Source organism: Octopus bimaculoides, chromosome 2 (genome assembly GCF_046866305.1).
Source record: "Octopus bimaculoides isolate indiv1 chromosome 2, ASM4686630v1, whole genome shotgun sequence".
Lineage (NCBI taxonomy): Eukaryota > Metazoa > Mollusca > Cephalopoda > Octopoda > Octopodidae > Octopus > Octopus bimaculoides.
In genome coordinates this window covers 194,264,968-194,279,969 of record NC_142929.1, presented here as the reverse complement: position 1 = coordinate 194,279,969, position 15,002 = coordinate 194,264,968, and the positions used below count along the sequence as shown (strand labels likewise).

The 15,002-nt window shown below is 40.6% G+C and overlaps 1 protein-coding gene across 3 annotated transcripts in view; it reads right to left on the bottom strand.

Moving 5' to 3' along the window:
* LOC106881939 (long-chain fatty acid transport protein 6) overlaps positions 1-15,002 on the bottom strand; it is a 62,020-nt gene that overhangs the window by 18,496 nt on the left and 28,522 nt on the right. For all 3 annotated transcript variants that reach the window (XM_089348289.1, XM_089348290.1, XM_089348291.1), the window contains exons 3-7: positions 12,448-12,558; positions 10,156-10,371; positions 5,405-5,563; positions 3,951-4,075; positions 1,468-1,659 (exon numbers count right to left, since the gene is read on the bottom strand). In XM_089348289.1, the coding sequence (XP_089204415.1) occupies positions 1,468-1,659; positions 3,951-4,075; positions 5,405-5,563; positions 10,156-10,371; positions 12,448-12,558 (803 nt within the window). The remainder of the gene's footprint in view (positions 1-1,467; positions 1,660-3,950; positions 4,076-5,404; positions 5,564-10,155; positions 10,372-12,447; positions 12,559-15,002) is intronic.

The following is a 15,002-nucleotide window of genomic DNA, read 5'->3' as shown; positions in this document are numbered from 1 at the left end:
AAGGGAGTAAATCACATCAACCCAGCGCATGACTGGTACTTATTTTATCGACCCTGAAGAGATGAAAGGCAAAATGACCTTGGCTTTGAACCTAGATTAGAAACAATTATTAGAAAAAAAGAAATCCCAATATGAAATACAGGAGGGAGATAGGGTCCTTGCACCTGTGGTGGTGAACTGCTATGGCTGGATGCCCTTCTTAACACCAAAGAAGGGACTGGGTGTATTTCTTTTACGATACCAGTATTGGTAGGATTGTTTTCCATTTTGAAAGAGTAAAACATGCTCGGCCTTGTGTGTTGTGTCACTTTACTGAAAGTAAGGACCCTAAGAAGGGAAGAGACTAAAGGGACAAAGGGAATATGAGCAGAAAGTGTTTAGCGTAAGAGGAAGATGAAGATTGTTGGATAATGGTAAGAATAGATGTCAATAACATGTGACATGGGAAGATGAAGTGATGACTGGCAACACAGTATATCGGGAACAACAGACAGGTCTGATGTAGTCCTCTTGTGGTGGGAAAGAGGGGTAGAGTGACAAGATGGTGAGATTGCATGCAGGTAGGTTCAATACCAGCCCCTGACATAAGAAGCATCGGATGTGGCATGCAAGAGAGACGTTTGCGTTGGTATGGTCATGTATTATGGATGGATGAGGAGAGCTGTGTGAAGAAATGCCACTCCCAAACAGTGGAAGGAATCCGGGGTAGAGGTAGACCCAGGAAGACATGGAATGAGGTCGTGAAGCATGACCTTTGAACGTTGGGCCTCACAGAGGCAATGACGAAGGACCGAGACCTCTGGAGATATGCTGTGACTAAGAAGACCCAGCAAATAAAGTGAGTTCACAGCTGTAACCTACACCAGTGTCGCATAACCAGCCCACTCAAAAGTACCTTGGATCGTAGGGCAACATGCCGTGCTTGAGGAGACCTATTGAGTCAAGTACATCAAAACCAAAATCAAATCACAATCAAATGGAAATTGTAGTTGTGATCCCTCTGCTGGTGGCACATAAAAAGCACCATCCAAACGTAGCCAATGCCAGCGCTACCTTGACTGGCTTCTGTGCTGGTGGCACGTAAAAAGCACCAACTGAATGTGATCGATGCCAGCCCCCTCTGGCCCCTGTCCCGGTGGCATGTAAAAAAAGCACCCACTACACTCTCGGAGTGGTTGGCATTAGGAAGGGCATCCAGCTGTAGAAACACTGCCAGATCAGACTGGAGCCTGGTGCAGACCCCTGGCTTTCCAGACCCCAGTCGAACCGTCCAATCCATGCCAGCATGGAAAACAGATGTTAAATGATGATGATGATAATGTTGTAGAGTTTTGATATTGTGAATAGATGAAAGGGTGAGAAAGAAAGGAGGGGGATTCAATGACATCTGCTGTTACATAAGCAATGAATGAATACCACATAATCTCACTCTATGGTTTTGAGGCCAACAAATAAAATCAGTCTTACCAAAAAAGGTGATATTCGTCCAACAGCACCAACTTTATTCTCTGTATTAATCAACAGAACATTACCCTCAGTAGCTCCAAAGAATTCGATTATTCGAGGAATATGGAATCGATTTTGAAACTTGCTCCATATATCTTTACTTAGTCCATTTCCGTACATAAGTCTCACTTGATGTAAAGATTCTGAAGTAGTCTGAAAACAAAATAAAAATAAAAATCAATAAAATGAAAGCATTTGTCTTTATTAATATTTCAACCCTTTGACAACAAAGCTTTCGCCATAGCAGTGATAGGTGTTAATAGTGAAATACGGTTGTTTGTAAATTCATTGCCAGAAACAGTTGGACCAACAAACAGGTTACAAGAATTATTATCTCCAAGGCTAACAAACAGCGACTTCAATCGTTTAATGGGAAATAACGTGATGTATAATATTTGGATTGTGAAGTTGTATGAATCATTGGGAGAAGATGTAGAAATGTAAGAGAGAAAAGCATCAACATAAGACTTGGTCCATGATAAAGATACTTTCAGAGGAACTTCTCAGTTCAAATCTTGTGTTTTGGGAGGGTCATTACGTCAATAACACACGTATGTGGTGTTGTTATTATTCCGCTGAGGTCAACTTTGCCTTTCATCCTTTTGAGGTCGATAAATTAAGTACAAGCCAAGTACTGGGGTCATTGTGATCGACTTACCCGCTCCCCACCAAATTTCAGGCCTTGTGCCTACAGTAGAAAGGATTATTATTATTATTATTGGCTTAATAACCCTCCCAAGATGCAAACAAAATTTGTTAGAACATGAATTCACATAAAAAATCTTGCAAACCAAAACCAAAATTCTCAGTTTCACTCATAAAATAAATGAGTGACGTAATTTATTGAATGTAGACTGTCATGTATTCTTTATACAACATAATTGCTTATTTTCTTAACAATGTAATTAATTAACTCAAATTTGCTTAGAAAGCAATAAAATATTTACATTAAATTATGGCCGAGTTATCTCCCTCTAATCGTATTGCCAGCCCCTCCTAAATTCAGCCCCGTTTCCATGATGCAAACTTATTGTTTTAAGGGTAATCTAAATTAAAAACCTCCCTCAAAATTTCATGTTAATTTATGCTCCAGGCATTTGATTAAGAATAAAGTTATTTTAAGGAATTCTTCCTTATTTTCAAAATTAATTGAAACAAAAACCATGTCTTAAGACTTACAGCAAAACTCTCTGCAAGGGTTGTGAAAGATGACTCTCTTTTTAACCGAAGTCCTTCATTCTCATTCGAAAAGAGGTAAACCCGGCTCTAGGACAGTATTCTTTACATAAGAGATGTCATCTGGTGTACCGCAGGCATCTGTGCTTGGTCCCCTTTTAGTTTTTGCATACATTAATGACACAGATGCCAACTTAAAGAATGCCACAGTGCTGAAATATGCAGATGACATCAAGCTGTACCTTGAGATAAAAAGGGCAGATCCTGAACTCTATAGATCTTTCCTGCAATCGGACCTGGACACATTGCAACAATGGATCACTGACTGGCAACTCGAGCAGGCTGCGGATAAGTGTACCCCCATGCATTTTGGGAGGAAAACCCAGCATCCACATCCTCTCCCCCCCACAACACTAATATCAAGAAGCCTTCTTGGAAACGTGACCTGGGCATTACTATCAGCAGCGATTTAAGTGGGACAAAGCACATCTCTACAATAGTCAAGAAAGCCGAGGGTGTCTTGGCATCACTCAGCAAAACCTTTGTCAGCCGGTCTCCCAGCTATCTATTTAAGGCTGTATACGACTATGGGTGTGGCCACACTTAGAATTTGCATCACCAGTCTGGGAACCCTATCTTGCTCAGAACATTGACCTCCTGGGAACAGTTCAGAGACGTGCAACCAAGCAAATACCCTCCATCAAACATCTACCGTACACAGGAACACCTTGCTTCTCTGGGCATAGATACATTGAAGCTCCAACGTCTGGCAACTGACTTGGTAAACACCCACAAAATTATTAACCATCGTGCCAACAACCACCCTGAGCACCTTTTTGAGCTCCATGTGTCTAACACATGTGGGCATGCCTACAAAGTCAGAAAACAGCACAACTCCCATCACTTTCGGAGACATTCTTTCACACTCAGAGTTACTGAAACATGGAACAAACTACCTGCATCAGTTGTTTGTTGCCGAAACGTTGCATCCTTTAAAACCTCCATGCTTCCTGAAATTCACGAACACTACACCTGATATCCCCCTATCCTCCCCTCCATATGCATCCACACCTGTATATCATGACTCATACACTGTTCACTTTCCTGACTTTTGCACATAATTCCATGTACTGTACATGCACCTTTCATACGTTGTAGTGCACCTGAGCATTATAATTTCATTATTATTATTATTATTATTATTATTATTATTATTCTAAAGGTTAATGAAAAGGAATTCTTTGAAGAAACCAACATGAAACACTTACAATGGGTTGTGAGAGAACGTAACGGCACAATTCACCAATGTAAGGAACAGCAGTGACTTGGTATTGACAACAATCTTTCCAGAAACTTGAGGCAGAGAATTTCTTCTTCAAAACAATTGTAGCTCCTGGAAGAAAGAATGAACAGTCATATACAGACATATCTATATCCATATATATATATCTATATATATATATATCCATATATATATATCCATATATATATATCCATATATATATATCCATATATATATATCCATATATATATATCTATATATATAATGCACAATATATGGAATTAACTAATCCAGTAGTACTCACAAAAAAAGCCTCTTTAGTGGATCAAGCTACAAAGCACAGGGTAAACCAATACAAAGGACCATAATCGATTATGCAAAAGAAATTTAAAAAAAAAATTTTTAATCACCCTCCTCTCATAAATCCTAAAATTGCCACTCTTTCAGAGAATTACTTCTTTTTTAATCATAGTTTTAAAATGCAGACAGTCCAAATCTATCAATTATTTCTGAAATTTCAAAATAATTTTCAGTCAAAAAGGTGTGTGATGTAAGGGTTTTAGTACATCCCATGACCATCTGGCTCATTTCTTTCTCACTGACATGTATTGAGGCCTTCCAATATTTCTATCCCCATAAACACGTTTTATGGAATGATGATGCACCCCAGGGTGGTCCATTGCTGAGATTTAAGAAAACAAAAAGAAATACATTTGGTAATTTAAATTCTTCACCCACCTCTCACGACGGTTTGTGTGCATGTCTGGGTAAGAAGAAAAAACATTTGTTAACAGAAAAGTATGCTGTTAAGATAAATTATCTTTTACATACCTCTTTTTAAATCATTGTGGATAAATCCTAGTAATGGCCTCATGACTGATATGGGTCAAGTCTAATTTGAGCATCCATAAGGTTGGGGCATGGTGAAAATGGTTTTGTGCATAATTGTGCGAGAACAGTGTGTAGAATACAAATGCACCGAAAATTTCTGAAACTACCAACATGTATGAGCTAACACTTTCCTGTCCTCAAGAAAACCCATCCTCCACAGTAGAAGTGTTTAAGGCTGCTCCCCATGGGGGAGAGGACTGACCTGTAAGTGTCCTGTTCTAGTGCTACATAAAAAGCACCCAACATGTTCTGTTAAGTGGTTGACATTAAGAAGGGCACCCAGCCATATCAGGCTGGAACCTGGTGCAGCTCTCCTGCTGGCCAGCTCTGGTCAAACCCTCCAACCCATGCCAGGGTGGGAAATATATGTTTGATGATGATGATGAACTAAGAAAGTCATGACTGGTTCCATGATGAGTTTCAGTTCGAAATCCATAATAGGTCGTGTGTATGTGTGAATATTTTCAACTTTTTGAATTTGGATTTCAAAAATTAGTTTGAATGCAAAAAGTTATTGGGGTGCTTAAACCATAATTCTGCCAAACTTACCTCGACTTAGAGCCAAATTGAAACCCAGAAAGAGTCCATTTGAATGGTAAAGTGGAAGAGTGACATAGATAACATCAGAGTTACAGATGCCAATGATGTTGCCAAAGCGTAAACTTCCCAGGAATTTGCTGATGTAAATATTGCAGGCTTTTGGAACCCCTGAGCAGAAAAAGAAGGAAAATAACAACTGTTAATCAGATCTCAATATAAGCAAAGGAAAGATGTCGGAGGGCACCTAATAATAGAAAGTAAACGTTTATACGGAATTGGTGCGAAAGAAATGGCTGTGGCATGGCTTTCTCATTAATTCTATCGCTTATGATGGTTGCATAGGAAACCTGTGCTGAGAGATAAGGCTGATGGGGGGGGGGTGAGCAGCATATTGAGGAAGGGGTACTGTCAGCTCATTAAATGAACTGCAAGTTTTATCTCCAATAGTTGTATTTCATTTAATGGCAGGATATTATATTCTTCATGACCTCACTATAACTAACAAGGCAAGAGACAACACCTGGCTACCAGTCAGGCACCCCCCCCCCCCCTCCTCACAAACATTTCTCCCTTAGCCATTTCACTCAATTTATTGCAATTAAATTTTGGGGGAAAAAAATTACATTTTAAACAAAATTTATGGACAGAATTGAAATAAATTTGTTAGTCACCCTCACCACGGGTTTCCCTTAACATTTGCTGTTCCCTGTTATGTTCACCACAGAGTGCCAAACTAACAGCAGAGCTCTAAGAAATCCAATGCCACTACACTAAAAAGATTGAAACAGTGCAGCTGATGAGCTACAGGGAGAGGATGGATATGCAATAAACTCTAAAAGGGGCTAGCACCTAATTTCGGTATTGAGTGTTATACAAATGCCAGAAATGGCTGCCTTTATAGTGTACGTAAGGTACCATCCACTCCATCTAAATTCAGGACCAGGTACTGCAATAGCCTAGGGTTCAAAAGCCCACAGCTCTTCAATGCCCTGCCACCAAAATTAAGAAATCAGCATAGGGAACAAGACATCCTCCTGTCGGCAATACCAGACGAACCAACAGCCTAACATGAATTGCAGAAGAGGGCAGCAGAGCCAAACTTTCTTATACACCAAATGGGACAAAGGCACACGGGGGGGGGGGGGGTGATGTGAAACAACCCAGACTGCAGTCACATGGCTGAAACAAGTACAAGAGAATATGCATATATATATATTGGTTCATCTTACAAATAATGCGGTTTTTTAATACTTCTTTTATTCTTCAAAATTAAGATAAAGTTCTTTTTCTAATCTAAAACATACTCTCCTTCATTTTCTACAATGCTCTTCCATTTATCTGGTAGACTTGCAAGGCCCCTCTTCCAAAATTCATTTGTCCGTGATGAAAAATACTCCTCCAGTACTGTTCTGACCTCATCTACAGAATTCATATCTTTGCGGTCTAAATGTTTTTGAAGACTGCGGAATAAATGATAATCAGATGGGGCAATGTCCGGCGAATATGATGGATGGATCATTGTTGCCCATTCAAACTGCTCCAGTCTTTGGAATGTCATCCTTGCTGTATGTGGTCGAGCATTATCCTGATGGAAGAACACTTTTCGTCTTGAAACCAAAGATGGTCATTTTTCTTCTAGTGCTGACTTAAGCTGCTCACAGTAGATCTCCTTTGTTATCATTTGGTTTGGGTTTAAAAGTTCAAAGTGGACTAAATTTTTCATAACCCACCAAACAGATAACACCTGACCTGGGTGAAGACCTTCTTTAGCCAAGAGTGTCAGTGTTTCTCTTTTCTCTACCCACTGTCTTCGGCACTTGACATTTTTATAGAGAACTTATTTCTCATCACATTCACTCTCTCTGTGCGATTAGACTTAGAAAGTTTGTGAAGAACCCATCGACCCAATTTGCTGACTTTTCCAATGGCATGCAGGTGTCAATGAATGGTTGAACGACCAAATCCAAGCTTCTCTTCCAGTTCTTCAACAGTTATGATGGGATTTTGTTCCACCATGGTCTGCAGGACATCCTCATTGAGCTCTACAGATCATCCAGAATGCCCAACTTTTCTCTCGGGGCACTTACACTCTGACATTACACATCCAGTGGATCATACTAGCTTTATTTCTTTACAGCCTACACATGTCCTCAGTGTTCATGGCTGTTCACACACATGCATCATACAGTCTACCTTTCATCCTGAGCAAGAGGCCCTTAGTTGCTAGCAGAGGTAGGAGCTCCCTGAACTTTGCCCAGGCTATTCTTACTCTTGTTGTTACACTCTCAGTGCAACCACCCCCACTACAGATCTGATCACATATATATATATATCCTGGTGCAGCCTTCCAGTTTGCCAGTCCTCAGTCAAATCGTCCAACCCATGCTAGCATGGAAAGCGAATGATGATGCTGATGATATATATACATATTTATATATTTATGCAGACATATATATATATGAAATGTTTGGAGATACGCTGCGCTTGAGAAGACCCAGCAAGCCAAGTGAGACCATAGCCGTGGCCTATGCCAGTGCAGCATAACCGGCCCATTTAAGAGTACCTTTCAGTCATTGGGCAACAAACTGTGCTTGAGAAGACCCAGCAAGCCAAGTGAGACCGTAACCATGACCTATGCCAGTGCAGCATAACCGGCCCATTTAAGAGTACCTTTCAGTCATTGGGCAATAAACTGTGCTTGCAAAAACCTGCTGAGTCAAGTGAAGTCATTGTTGTGGTTGATGCCAGTGGCATGTAAAAAGCACCCACTACACTCTCAGAGTGGTTGGCATTAGGAAGGGCATCCAGCTGTAGAAACCTTGCCAGATCAGATTGGAGCCTGGTGCAGCCCCCTGGCTAGCCAGTCTTCAGTCAAGCCGTCCAACCCATGCTAGCATGGAAAGAGGACGTTAAACGATGATGATGATATACATACATACACATACATACATACACATATATATACACACACACACATATACACACACACACACACATATATATATATATATATATATATATATATATATATATATATATATATATATATATAGTTAAAAAAAACAATAACAAAAAAACAACAAAGTGAGGACGTGATATGGATAGTGTTACTGGACGCTCAGGAAAGGAAAGGAAAGAAACAGTGTATGACGTTTCGGGCGTAGCCCTTCGTCGGAAAGATGGAAAGTTCGGAGAATGGAAGAACGGAGAAAGAGGAAAATGGTACCGATGCCCACGAGGTTACATTGTGAAAAGACCGGAAGAGGAGGTGGTGGGGGAAAAGTTCTTTCTAAGACAGGAGAGTGAAAAAGGGAGATGAATATCTGTGCGTGTGCGGAAGATAGATATATCATTATCATCATCATCGTTTAACGTCCGCTTTCCATGCTAGCATGGGTTGGACGACTTGACTGAGGACATGTGAAACCGGATGGCAACACCAGGCTCCAATCTAAATTTGGCAGAGTTTCTTCAGCTGGATGCCTTTCCTAAGGCCAACCACTCAGAGAGTGTAGTAGGTGCTTTTACGTGTCACCTGCATGAAGGCCAGTCAGGCGATACTGGCAACGGCCACGCTCAAAATGGTGTCTTTTATGTGCCACCCGCACAAGCCAGTCCAGGGGCACTGGCAACAATCTCGCTCGAAAATCCTACGGAGGCTAGTCAGGCGGTACTGGCAACGGCCACGCTCAAAATGGTGCATCTCATGTGCCACCCGCACAAGAACCAGTCCAGGGGCACTGGCAACGACCTTACTTGGCTTGCCGGGTCTTCTCACGCACAGCACATTTCCAAAGGTCTCAGTCAGTAGTCATCGCCTCGGTAAGGCCCAATGTTCGAAGGTCTTGCCTCACCACCTCAGCCCAGGTCTTCCTGGGCCTACCTCTTCCACGGGTTCCCTCAACTGTTAGGGTGTGGCACTTTTTCACGCAGCTATCCTCATCCATTCTCACCACATGTCCATACCAGCGCAATCGTCTCTTTTGCACGCCACAACTGATGCTTCTAATGTTCAGCTTTTCTCTCAAGATACTTACACTCTGACGGGTATTCACATTGACATTACACATCCAACGGAGCATACTGGCTTCATTCCTTGCGAGCTTACGTATGTCCTCAGCAGTTACAGCCCATGTTTCACTGCCATGTAGCATGGCTGTTCGTACACATGCGTCATACAGTCTGCCCTTTACTCTGAGTGAGAGTCCCTTTGTCGCCAGCAGGGGTAAGAGCTCTCTAAACTTTGCCCAAGCTATTCTTATTCTAGCAGCTACACTTTCAGCGCACCCACCCCCACTACTAACTTGGTCGCCCAGATAGCGGAAGCTATCGAATATATATACATACATATATATATATATATATACATACACACACATAGATAGATATATATGTATATATATATATATATACGCACACAGACATACACTGCGTCCCACATTATTATGCAAATCAGGACTGTTGAATAATTTTTACCCTCAAATTTAAGGTTTTCTGCTGTTTATTATTCTAAATATATAACCATATAATTCTAAACAGGTTGACTATCATTTTAATCTATTCACTACACATGTAAATATATTCCATCAATATTCATTGCATTTATATAACGTACTGGGGTTTAACAATGCATTAATAATTAATACAACAACTTAGGATATAGGTAGACATATATAGCTGTGTGTGTGTGTGTGTGTGTGTGTGTGTGTGTGCATGTGTAGTGTGCATTCTGTGATCAATAATTGCAGCTGTTGATTTACCTGTGGTGCCTGATGTGTAGATATAACAGAACAAAGATGACATATGTAATGGCTTCCTCAAAGAAGGATCTACTATTGCATCTGAAGACAATTCCAAAACATCATCAAATGACAAAAAGTCTGGTAAAATACAGGATTTCGTTGAAGTTGATACGACATAGATTGGGATGTGGAATTCAGGTTGGATTTCTTTCATGTTGTTTTGAATATCAATATCTGGAAAAAATGGAAAGAAAAAGAGAAAATGATGTTTGGTGAAATATTGGTCTCAAATTTTGGCACAAGGCCAGCAGTTTTGTAGGAGAATTTCATTGACCCCAGTGTACAACTGGTACTTATTCTATTGACCCTGAAAGGATGAAAGGCAAAGTATGATCTTGGCGAAATTTGGACTCCAAACTTAAAGACAGATGAAATGCCACAAAGCATTTTGCCTGGCATCTTCATAATTCTGTTAGCCGACCATCTTAAATGTTTGGTGAAATATTATAAAAAGGGTTGTTCTGCTTTGAAGTGACATCCGTAAATATTTTAGATTCCACAGACAGGAACAATTGAAACAAAGTATTGAAAGATTAATGAGTCAGCACTTCATCTTCAGGTTCCAGTGACAGAGAAAGACATTTCTAAATTTACTTTTATTTTTTTAAAGATTTGATTGCAAAAATGCATAAACTAGTGGAGTAGAAAGAAGGACCAACCAGCAACACTGTTGCCCTAGGAGGGGTGGCAGTGAGTGTAAGAGGGAAATTCTATGCAGTTACTCAAACTGCTAGAAATAGCAGCCAAATAGTCATCAAATTACATCCTAACATCACAAAAAACAAATGACATATGGGTCGTTGAAATCTGGGATATAATAAAGGATTGTCAAAGAGTGGAATGCCATGGATGACAGGATTCCTGAATCAGAAATGACTAAAGAATGAACTATGGCATTGCCGCTGTCACCATCGTTGATGTCTGCAGGGGAACCTGGTTGTGTACGTGTCTATGGATGGTCATTATACCAATAAAAATTAAAATACACGTAACTAGATCAATACCACTTCTTTATTTCCCTAATTAACTGTCCAGCGGTTTGTTTCATGTATTTTGATTGAACAGTCAATTAGTTTTCTCTGTCAAAGTCCTTTCGTTGCTATTCACATCAATGCTATGCCTTCACTCTTCAAGGTCAGCTTTGAGTCAGCCTCAGAATTACTCTTATGCCTCTCTCTCTCTCTGTGTGTGTGTGTGTGTGTGTGTGTGTGTGTGTGTGTGAGTGTGAGTGTGTGTGTGTGTGTGTGTGTGTGTGTGTTATCATCATCATTTAACGCCTGATGTCCATGCCGGCATGGGTTGGGCAGTTTGACGGCCAGAGCTGGCTAGCTACACCACGCTCCAGTCTGGTTTTGGTTTCTGGGGCTGAAAGCTTTTTTTTTGTGGCACAGGCGTTTCTACATGGCGCAGCACCGGCACTTTTATGTGGCACCGCCATGAATGCTTTACATCACTGGAAGGACCAGTCGTAACATTTCTGCCGTGGGGCACGGGTCTTCTTGAGAATGGCAAGGCATCAAGCATCTTAGTCCTTTGTCATCTCGCCTAAAAGATTCAGCATCCTGAGGTCATTCTTCAGTACTTCGTCCCATGTCTCCCACTTCCACATATTCCATCTACTTTGAGAGATTGGCACTTTTTTATGGATCTGTCAGCATCCACCCACATCACCATTGCAATCTTCTCGCTTGCACACAGCATCCAATTCCTCTTATGCCTAACTTCTGTCTCAGAACATCTAGCCTCGTTCCTCCCTAACCTTTGCCTGTTCTCTGCATTCAGGGCCCACATCTCTCTATCATTTGTATACTTTCTATTTAGTGTTGGCATTGTCTCATTTATGAGAACAGACTTATGCATCTGTCTTAGCAATGAGTTGCACAAGTATTTACACAAGATTTCGATTCCAGTTTAATTCAGCAAGCCACTATCTTCATCTTGGACATGGTGGTAGAGTATTGACAATTGTTTCCTGTCCTTAAACTCCAAGTTGTACTCATTTAGCCTCTCAGCTAAACTCCTAGAAGTCCTTCCCAATGTACGTCAGATTCCATTTCCTACAATCACCCTCCATGCATTCTATTTGGTAGACTACATTTCTGGTCTTACAGTTAATGCTAGGTTTAAAAGAGCACACAATGCAGTTCCTGTCTGTACAAAGTGGTCTTGTCAGAGTTGCACCTCTTATGTAACTGTCTTCAACATGACTGTTGAGGGGGTTAAGCTGCTTATATGGAAATATATACTTACCACTATCAATAATGATAATCTTTGGATGGCTGATTTTCAAATTATGAACAAGGCCACTACTTCGAAGATTGTAGTTCAATAAGGAAGGAATGGCACCAATTTTGGTAAGACCTGTCAAAATAAATAATCAAATCAGTTTAAAATTAAAAGCTAACAAATATATATATATATATATATATATATATATATATATTGAAAAACGTGTGAAATCCTTAATACAGTTAGATATATTTGAAAAAGGAAAAGAATGACTTCACTGATAGTTCTGATTAATTTAACTTTCTAATAATATAAGTTGATTTTACTGTCAGTTTGACAACCGCCACCGACAAATGCAAGAAGGCTCTCCAGAAAAGTTAACAAGAAATCTTAAAAAAATCTCCCCACCAAAGTTAACAAAGAACTTATTAGATCTACAAACCAAACTGTAAACTTAACTTATATTATCAGAACTACCAGTGAAGCCATTCTTTTCCTTTTTCAAATATCTATCTATCTATATATATATTTGAAAGAATGAGTAGAGATGGCTTTTTTGAGGGGATATTTTGATTTTAATCTTAATAATGTTTACAATGAGTGTAGTATTATTATTATTAAGATTGAAATGAAAATTATCCCCTCAAAAAAAAGGCCATCTCTACTCATTCTTTCAAATACATATGATGACTGTAGCAAGAACTTTCTCTTTGTTATTCTACTAAATATACATCATCAACATCCATCATTTTTTTAAAACCCAGGTTTTGTCCCCATTAACGGGGGTGGCCAGATCTACCCTCAATGCCATAACAACTGCCCTCTCACCATCTTGCCCGGTTTTGAGCATCCTCCCTTCTCAAGCCAACCCTCCCAATCTCCTCCCCCACATTTTCCTTGGTCTACCTCGTTTTCACTGACCATTCACCCTCTTCAGAATATGTTCCTCATCCACCCTCAACACATGCCCATACCACCACCACCACCACTCCATTTGCCCTTGCCAGCTGCTCCACTGATTCCTCCAGCCCCAGCATCCCCATCAAGTCCTCAGTCCTCCTCTTATCAAACAGCCTCACACCACACATTTCTCTCACCACTGCTCTCTCAGTCTTTCTCAAAATTGCCACATATATATATATATATATATATATATATACACACACCAATATATACGGACATATATGTACACATCTCTCAATCTATAGTGCTCTCTCTCTCTCTCTCCCTCAGTATATATATACATATATATGTATAATCATCTTTTCATGTGTTGAAGTTTGACAGGAGCTGCTAAGCCAGAGAACTGCACCAGGCCTTGTTGTCTATGGCTGAATGCCCTTCTAAAACACTAACCGCTTTACAGAGTGCACTGGGTGCTTTTTATGTAACACCAGCAGCAATGGGGTCACTAAGCAGCTTAAGACCCCTCAGCTGGAAAAGGGAGTGGGGTTATTGAGGGAGGTGAATGTCAGTTGATGAGAGGTTAAAGTATAAAAAGGGACCGAGATATGTCTTACTATAAAAGGAGATACTTTATTCTGGGATAAAAAGGAAGGAGAGAGAGAAATAGATGATGTTGGAAATGTATTGGGACCTATCCATAGGGAACAGTGGGGGTGGGGAGTATAAGTGGTACAGGGGGGATAGAGGGGGATGTTTCATAAAAATGGGAGGGAAATGTTGAGAGAAGAAGAGGGGACTGTAGCAAGTGATGGTGAGAGAAATTGGAGCGGCTGGGGTGGGGGGTGCTGTGGTAACTATGAGACGGCAAATAGGTATGTGAGGTAGAGTGGAGGGGCCTGCAGTGGGTGGTGGTCATGTGTGGGGGAAGTGGGGATGTTGAGAAAATGGTGCTATGGCTACGATCTGGAAATGAAACAGCAATCAAAGTCAATGGAAGTAAAATAATATTGCAAAATTCCAGTTTCTTTTGGGTACCCCCTCGTATACATGAACATACACAAACGTATATAGACGTCCAAACATATATATACGCACACACATTTAACATCCATATTCCATGCTGGCATAAATCGGACAGTTTGAGAGGATCCAATGAGCCAATGCCTGCTTTGGCATGGTTTCTATGGCTGGATGCCCTGCCTAATGCCAACCATTTCATGGAACATACTCAATGCATTTTTTCATGGCACCAGCATTAGTGAGGTCATCAAGTAATATGCAAGATCAGACCCCTTGATAGAGTTGGGAATGCAGTATTAAGTGTGGTGGCTTTATGATCATCATCATCATCATCATCGTTTAACGTCCGCTTTCCATGCTAGCATGGGTTGGACGATTTGACTGAGGACTGGTGAAACCGGATGGCAACACCAGGCTCCAGTCTGAGGTATTGAATACTAAAGCATGATACACACACACATAATAAACACACATAACTGCTGGCATGGAGATATAGAGACAAACTACTGCTCTGCTCATCTCAAGTTAGTCAAAGTAGCCCTCAAGCTAGCAATTACTGCCTACTAAAAGAGAAAGACAGAGAAAACACACACCCCACAACAATTCCTAATCCACAGGACAGCAACAGTGAAGGCAGGAGACCTCTCTGA